Consider the following 8832-nt stretch of genomic DNA (forward strand, 5'->3'; position numbering starts at 1 on the left):
TGTCTTCTCCATTCAGAGGGCCCCCTGCCTGTCTTTGCCCAGGGCCCCACATTTCCTAAATGTGCCCCTGCTCCAGACAGAAGCATCCTCATGGTTCTCTTCTTCTTCTTCTTCTTCTTCTTCTTCTTCTTCTTCTTCTTCCACAGCTTCACTGGAAGCGCTTGCTGGACCGGATTTTCCATGACAACTTTTCAGAGGATGAAGAGATCGTGGTTCTGGCCACCGATTACATACAGAAAGTCTCTGACATCATCAAGAACACTTCGAAGAGGTGAGAACCGAGCAGCTCGGGTTGGGGAGCAGAGGGAGGAAGAGGAGGAGGAGCCATTTTTAGATTGTTTGTCTTTGATCTGGGTCTCTGGTTTTCGTAGAACTCAGAGTCCCAGTTAGCGGCGGTTGGGTTCAGGTGCTGCTGGGCCTAATCTGAGGCGCTGCTTGTTTGGAAGGAGTCACTGTTGGATGAACTTCCAGCTCTACAGCAGCTGATTGTTATCGATCACCACCTACACCTCCCTCCCTCCTCCAGCAGGAGCACATGGCCGTACGCTCGCTCTCACCTCCTCCTCCTGACAGACTTCAGGGGAAGCCTTGGAGAGTTTCTGCACGTCAGGCTGTGTGTTTCCGCCACTGACAGCTCGCCAATAGTCCCTCTGCTCTACAGGCGAGCGCCGCGGCTCACAGCCGCCGTGCATGGCTGACCGGCTGCATGACTGGCGGCTGGATTTCTGGCCTGTCATTTCTGTCTGAGGCGGGAAACATGTCGGTGTAACAACATAACCACTTCAGACATTTTGGTAATTTCATGAATGGTCGGTTCATGCAGCTACGCCTCCTTCCTTCACTTCCCATCACTGATTCAACCTCACTATAGTTTATTCAGTCGTTCTCTGATTGATTCTGTGTAAATCTGAGACTCAGTAAATTATCGATTGCTTATTTCCTTTATATGGAATCAATTAAGCAGAAATATTTCCCCTTAAAGCCACAGTATGAAATTAGAATTTGACAAAAGTCAGATTAAGGTTGGAGATGACGGATGGACTAATCATCTGATGCAGTAATGGATTAGCTAGGAATGACCCTCCCCCCCGTGGCGTTTTTATTCAGCCATTGTTTATTTGCTTTCTTTTCTCACCCAGAGGTCAGTTGCTTTTCCTGTGATGCAACTTTTCGGTCGGAACTACGAGGGCCGTTCGACCGTTAGACTTTAGCATAAAAAGGATGAACAACATATAATAAGTGAAATTGTGCTAAATATTTATTTTTCTGTCATAAATGTTGAACGATGAGGAAGTTAGAGGAAATTTCCTTTTTAATAGTTTTCTCTGATAGCTAATGAAGACGCTGACCCATAAAACCTGAAATTAATTGAAAAGAGGAAAATGTCTCCTAAATCTTCCTGCTGAGTCGGCGGCGGCGGCGGCGGCCTCCGATCATTTAGCGGTTCTTCTCCTGCACAGAGGACCATAACTCAAACGTCTGCAGCGATCATTCATCTGCACTTTGATACCTGGAATGAGCAGATCTGCTTCAAAAAGGTCAGTCTGGTTATCATTGCATCCTGAAATGTCAGCTGACTAATCTGCATCATCTTTGCAGATAACATCTTTCCAGGAACGAAAGGTTCTTCATTCCTGGAAAGTTTCCAAATGATATTTCCAACGAGGTCATCGACGTTTTTTAGGATAAAGACCCTGAAATAATCCCACAGTTATTCAAAAAAAGAACTTGTTGTTTTTAGATTAGAACAAATAAATAATGCTAATATAGTTTTATATTTTGTCAACAAATAAGGATGCTTGATTAATTGGTTTGTATGTTTTTTAATCAGGTTATTTTCAGATGATGTTAAACCACCTAATGAAAAAAGAGCCTATTGATTTTAGAACAGTTAATATAAATGATGTCATGGTTTGCAGCAGTGAGGTAAAGTGTTTCTGCGTTGCTGTGGGCGACTGACGTGGAGGATGATGAAGGTTCCCCAGGCGTCTGGGCGTCAGGTGTGAAGTATTAAAGTAGAAATACTTAATTTCCTTACTGAAGTATAAATGTTGGCTATCTATACTTTATTGGAATAATTCTTTACTTTCTACTCGTTAGTTTAGTTTCATTTAAGCTCATTTTCATTCTGGCCTGTTAGTATTTAAAAAACATAAAAACCATCAAAATAATTAGTTTCATTCAGGCAATTAGTTTCTTTGTGGTTGGACTCGGTGCTGCCCCAACCTGTTGCTCACCACATACCAAAATAAATAAATAGTTTTTCAAGACGATGCAAAGTTAAATTTGACACTTTTACCATTAGTTATAAAACAAAAAAATGAAGTCTTACGTTCAGACCACAATCGCTGGAAGCATCAAAGAGGCTTCAGCTGCTTTATCTTTGCTATATTAGCTGTGATCAGCGGGTAGAAAGTAGTTTTTCATCTATGTTGAAGTGAGAAAGTCCTCCTGAAAACATGGTCTGTGCAGTCAGTTCATCCAGATTACCATCCTGCCTTCAAAGATTATTTCTCTGTGGGAGCCGCTCAGACCCCCACATACCGGCGCTGCGCTGTCACTGGGAATCCCCAGCAGCAGCTGCCTCAGGCCCGCTCGCCTCTCCAGGGTTTTCCCCTCCTGTTGGTGGCGGCTGGAAGTAGATGTTAGTGTTTTTCAGGTCTGTGCTACAAACTGCAGGCAGCAGGATAATAAAAGCCAACATATTCTGCCGGCAGGTTTCTACGTTTGAAGTTAATTTAGGCGTTAATAAACTGTTTCAGAGGAGTGATCATAGCGCTCTGCATCAGCAGTGCTGCGTCTGACTCCCTGCCAGCTCCCAGATCAGCTTCTCTCATTGGTTGATGTCCAGCAGCTAAAGTTACATGTTTCCAACTCCAGCAGCTGCTGCTTCTGAAGCTCCTCAGATGATCAGAAGCTCGTGACGCGCTGCTCCTGCTGCTCAAAACACGCTGCAGGACCTTTTGCTGCGCCTTGATGCTCGTCAACCATTGACTTTGCATGTAAACTAGCTGCTTCTGCTGCCTCTAGCGCGTGCGCTCTGAATGTAGCCTAAGTAAGGCTACGGTTACACTGCAGGCCTTGATGCTCAATTCCAATTTTTTGGGTGAAATCTGATTTTTTTGCATTTCCGTTCACATTTACAAATATATGCGACTTGTAAGTGATCTTATGTGTGAACTGCAGTCATACAACGCAATTGTCCCACATGCGTCGTAGAGGACGCAATGACATCACAGGCCAGCATGCTCTGTGTTTACGGAAGTAAACATGGAGTGCCGAAGCGCATCTAGCGATTTTTCCCAACCATAAAAACTAAAACTTATCAAGGTGGTTAAACATAAATACTGCTCTCCGCATCATCTTCCGCCATGGTTGTTGTTTTTCCTGCCGCTTATTCATAGCAAGACCCAGAATAGTGACCTTTGTCGGGAATCAATGGCGTTCAGGTCGGATGAATGCGATCTGGCCTTCAGACGCAGGTCGCATTGGAAAAGATCGGATCAGTGTTGTTCAGACAGCCATGAAAAGATCGGATACAGGTCGGATATGGGCAAATAAATCGGATTTGAGTCACTTCAGGCTGCGGTGTGAACGTAGCCTAAGATATCATCCAGAATTATAGAAAAATGTTCCTTTAACAGAGTAAAGCAGTAAAGCTACTGTCCTCAACATTTTTCCTGCATTATTTTTACTTTTAAACTTTAAGTAATTTTATAAATGGTACTTTTACACTTTAACTGGAGTAAAAAGCTGAAACTGATCCTTCTATAAAACTGTTTTTAAACAGCAGGATTTATAATGCAGTAATAAACATGAATTCTTTGGTCTCCTCTGATCTTTAGGTCTAATTCTGTTTCATAAGTCGGCTGGATGGTAAATCTGTTTAGTCTGAGCCTAAATGAAGGAACGTTTGTCAACTAACTGATGCTTTATGACAGGAAATAAGTAAAAATATGAATACTACTAAATCTGAACTGTTGAATTGGAGTTCAGGATAATAACCAGTAATCTGCTCAGCTAAGCCGTTTACTAACTGTGCTGTTTGCTGCCAAACTCATGCAGAGGGAACAGTTGATGACTTTGGTTTTCTGGTGTCTTTGTGCAAAGATGGTTCCGCTCTTCAGAGAACGAATCTGGGCGCTAGCTGTCCTTGATTATTTAACCTCTAAGTTAATTGGATCTTTTAGCTCTCCATCTCCCAAAGCCACTCAGCGCTGGTTCTCTGGTTATTTAGGGAACCTTTTTGTTTTTAGCTGCAAAGTGAGACAAAAGTGCTGAAAAACCTTGGTTCCTTAGGAAACCAAATGCTTGCAATTCATGGACTTCTTATTTTAATTAATTAATTGATTGATTGGCTGTTGTTAAGACACAAGTCTGTCAGGGGTGAGTAGAACCATTAAAACCAGATGTAAAAGCTTTAGAGTGATTTTATTTATTTTTTTTGTTCTAATTTGAAATAAAATGGTTGAACAATCAAAATACAAAACAAGAGTTTCAGAAAACAAAGTAGAGGATAAAAGGGTAAGGTATTTTCCACACTAGCTGGAGCTTAGATCTCAGGACAGTGTTGTGGGGAAAAAAGTATTAAAGTATTTACCTCAGTTAAATAAATGTAGATGGAGGGATTTCTCTAAGTCGGATCTTTATTTTAATCTTTGCAAAGAGAGAACAGTTCATCATACGGTAATCAGCCCTGTTCTGATCTGAGCAGCGTTCGTTCCTCCTTACTGACAATAATGGAAAACAGTCAGAGTCAAAAGTAATTACAGACACTTTGGTTAAACAGTAACATGAATAAACCTGAGAAAGAATCTGGTTTGTTATGGAAGAAGCTATGACTGGTCTACAAACACCGTCACTCAGGCATCTTAAATGAAAAAAGAAATGCTTCTAGAAAACTTCACCTCCATGCCATGATCGGTTTAACGAATCAGACCCACATGCAGAGAAAACACTCAACAGGTTTATTGAGGGGGTAAGACAGGATTGAATCTGGAACTCAGTGAGCTGGTAACCCGGAACTCGAAGTGAGAAGGGAAGTTCAGGGGTCAGTTCAGGTACCGTGGGAATCTTGGAAGCACTTCGATTTTGCAGGAATGGGACTCAAGTTAGAGGGGGGCCTTGTTAGTCCTTGAATCCAGTCTGTGTGGTAAATCCAGAGAATAGTGCACACGTTGGAGGGCGTTGGACCCGGAGGAGTATGGAGCGGACTGTCACTCAGATTTCCGATGGGTACTTGAACGGAACATGTGGAGGTTTTTCCCTGCTCAGTGTAACTCGGTTTTTCCTTCCAGGGGAGAGAAGGTCCAAGTATCCAGAAACACAGGAAAGCTTCCTGCCGGGGAGCAAAGACAAAAAACTCGTTAGACTCAGAGAAACTCTGCTTGGCTAGAGGACCCAAAACTAGCAAACACTCTGGCATTGAGGTAGTAACAGTCCACTACTCCCCCAGATAATGATCCAATGAGCTGCAGGTGTGCAGGGAGGGCCAACGAAGACAGGGCGCCTCCTGGTGGTGGAAAACTGAGTCACACAAACTGGATTCCTAACACTCCAGTTGCCTAAACTGAACACTTCAAGGTGGACCAGGACCTGGAGGACTGAGAATCTTCACAGGGATGATGATGATGATGATGATGATGATGATGATGATGATGATGATGATGATGATGATGATGAAGGCTTTTAGACAGATTATCACGGTGAGTCCTGGACGGGTCTGATTATTCTAGCCTGTCTCCACCTGACCAGGTAGAGTTCAGAACCGAGACCCGACCCGTTACCCACAATTATCCCCATTTAAAACCCGGCCCGGACTGCACGGACCTGTAAATAATGAAGCTGTGATCACTGAGTGAACACACAGCCGTTCATAATAACAGAGGCAGTAAAGACATATATTGAAATATATTAATAGAGCTGCATGAAGTGAAATTTCTATTCAATGAGATTTAATTAATATTCTCTGTCTTATCAGGTCAACATACATTCATAATTTAGGAATTTTACGTATTTGTTATTATTATATAATTATTAACTTGATTTAAGTTAAAAACTTTTCCATAAAATCTGAACTGGAACTCAAAAAAATGGATAAATTCAGCTGTAAAAATTCGAGCAATTTTTAAAATTTGTTTTGAAAAAACAAATTGAGTTAGGGATCATGTCTCCATACCACTGAAGCTTTCACCTTACAACCTATTCTCATTATGAGTGCGTATTAAATCGTACGAAAAGTTATGCACCGTAATTTCGTACGTTTTGGACGTTTTTTTCGTCGTATGCGTATGTGCATCTTACGCACCATTCATGAACATAGAATATAAATTACAATTAGCCCTAACCCTGACCCTAAGATATAAAACAGCAAGCAACGTAGTTAGAGACATGAAGAAGTGATTATTGCACTGATTTTCCCAGTTTTACGTCCATCCGCGGATCTGCTTTTTTTTTCTGTCTGATGTGGTTTTTTGAGGAAAAACGTCCAAAACGTACGAAATAGTGTGCGTAACTTTTCGTACGATTTCATACGCACTGATAATGAGAATATGTTTCACCTTATTGTTTTTCAGTAATTAGTAAAATGAAATAGATCCAAAGGACCAATCAGTAACTACGTCTGTTCCAGCGCAGATCATCATTAGATTTTCTTTGAGTGTTTAGCCTTCAGTACGGGGGCCATAACAGGGGCCATAACAGGGGCCAGGACATGAGGCCCCTGTAGATCATGCAGAGGGGGGGGGCTCTCAAAGCTGCAATAAAACAGGGGAAAAATGTCTCCCCTTCTGTAAAATAATTGTACTTTAGTTGCAATAGTTGCTGCATTATAATGTTATAAACCAGCAGTTATCATCCAGCTACGTAATCAGCTGTAACCTGGTGTGAGCCGACTGGAGGCGCTGAGAAGCATCCAGACTGTCACGTCTCTCCTGATTCTTTAACTTCTCCTCTAATGCTCCGCCGGCTGCCATGTTGTTTACCAATCTTCCCCTTCAGCTGTCCGTCCATCCATCCTACCTGATGGCTTTGGTGATGAGTTCTGCGCTACGTTTCAATCATGCCTTTCTACCATTTTTTTATTTTTCATTTGTTTTCTGCGCTGGCGTCTAACTGATAGTATGAGCTTCATCCCTTTTATCGTTCAGCAGCCGTCTGCCAGATGCAGGTTCAGTTTGGAGCCAAAGACGCTTTAAACTCTGAGTTTCAGCTGTTGCCTGGAAAGTTGAGTATAGCTGTGTTTATCGGTTTAAAGGACTCTTAGTGTGATAATTAGCAGAAACTCTTCATGGTAACCAGAGGTGCCCAAAGTATTATGTTTATTACTCCAGTATAAATCCTGCTGTTTAAAAACACTTTAGTTCAATTTACAGGATCAACTTCGGCTTAAAGTGTAAAAGTACCATTTTAAAACTACTTGAAGTATAAAAGTAAAAGTAATGCAGGAATGAATGTTAAGGACAGAAGCTTTACTGCTCTACCCTAATAAAGGAATATTTATCTACAATTCTGGATGATGGATGAACTTCCTTACACTTCATTTTATAACACTATTTAACTTTTTTGATGAATTTAATTTTTTTAAATACCAACAAGCCAGAATGAAAATGAGCTTAAATGAAACTAAACTAACAAGTCTATTTTTAAAATGTAAGGAGTAGAAAGTCATCTAAAAGAATAATTCCTCCAAAGAAGCATAGATAGCAAACCTTCTACTGAAGGAAGGAAATTAAATATTTCTACTTTGCTGCTGGACGCCTCTGGTCTGGGTTGGATGGTGATGATGAGAGTTTTTGTTTTTTACCTAAACTTTTATCTCTTCTATAAACCGGAGTGTTGCAGAGTGAAGCCGTCTGTCTGAAACTTAAAGACAAAGAGAATCTCAGAGAGATGCAGTGAGACAGCTGCTCAGGACGCTCTCTATGGTGGGATGGGGGGGGGCAGGACGCTCTCTATGGAGCTTCTGGAGGAGGTGGGGAGGATGGGGGGGGCAGGAAGTCCAAGCGCTTCTGGGCCCTTTGGACCAGTGAGGTGGTGTTTCCGGTCCAGGTGAGGGTGTCTGTGATGAATGACCACCTCTACAGCTGAGCTGCATCATCTGAGGTTATGAGAATCATAACAACTTATGAAAATGTACATTTTTACAACTGTTAAATGAGGCATTTCCCCTTTTCTCTAAAAAAAAAGTTGAAATTAAAATAATTTCTGTCCTAAATATGTCTGGAGTGTGAATCATTAGCTGGTGGTTTGGGTTACCTAAAGATCTGGTGATAACTTTTCCATTTTGAAGTTTTCTTTTCTCAGTTTTATGTCCCTGTTGAAAATGATCTTTCATGTTTACAGAATATTCTGGATTTTCTGCTTCAATCAATCCTCCTCGTGTTTTCACGTTGATGAACTTCCTGTCATTTTAGTCTGCTGACAGTAGCTGTCACTCCTTGATGTCGTCCCTTCATCCATCTATCACTTTTCCCTCTTCAGGGGGGGGGGGCAGTGTTGTCCCTCTCACGGTTGTGAATGCAGTCAATCCCATTAGCCAGATGAGCGGACCTCCAATGAGGGGGAAAGCATAATGACAACAGCAGCGTGCCCCCCCTCCCTCCACTCTGCCATCTGTTCTCCCCGTCACTCATGAATAGGTGTGTGTGGGAGGGGGTGTGTGCTCCTGTTTTACCATCAGATTGAGCTTTTCACTGGTAATGGTTGGATTTTAGGTCATTCAGTTAAATTCAGTTTATTTCTCAGGTCACTTCACAGAAATATGTCAACCAGATCATCCAGTCAGATTGATTCAAAGTTTTCTATCTAAGGAAAACCAGCTGATTGCATCGA

At 41.8% G+C, this 8832-nt stretch overlaps 1 protein-coding gene across 4 annotated transcripts in view; it reads left to right on the plus strand.

Annotated features, from left to right (window-relative positions):
• Positions 1 to 8832, plus strand: part of ecel1 (endothelin converting enzyme-like 1) — a 68980-nt gene that overhangs the window by 26264 nt on the left and 33884 nt on the right. For all 4 annotated transcript variants that reach the window (XM_015389877.1, XM_015389878.1, XM_015389879.1 and 1 more), the window contains exon 6: positions 147 to 271. In XM_015389877.1, coding sequence (XP_015245363.1) covers positions 147 to 271 — 125 coding nt within the window. The remainder of the gene's footprint in view (positions 1 to 146; positions 272 to 8832) is intronic.

Source organism: Cyprinodon variegatus, unplaced genomic scaffold (genome assembly GCF_000732505.1).
Source record: "Cyprinodon variegatus isolate N-32 unplaced genomic scaffold, C_variegatus-1.0 Scaffold479, whole genome shotgun sequence".
NCBI lineage: Eukaryota > Metazoa > Chordata > Actinopteri > Cyprinodontiformes > Cyprinodontidae > Cyprinodon > Cyprinodon variegatus.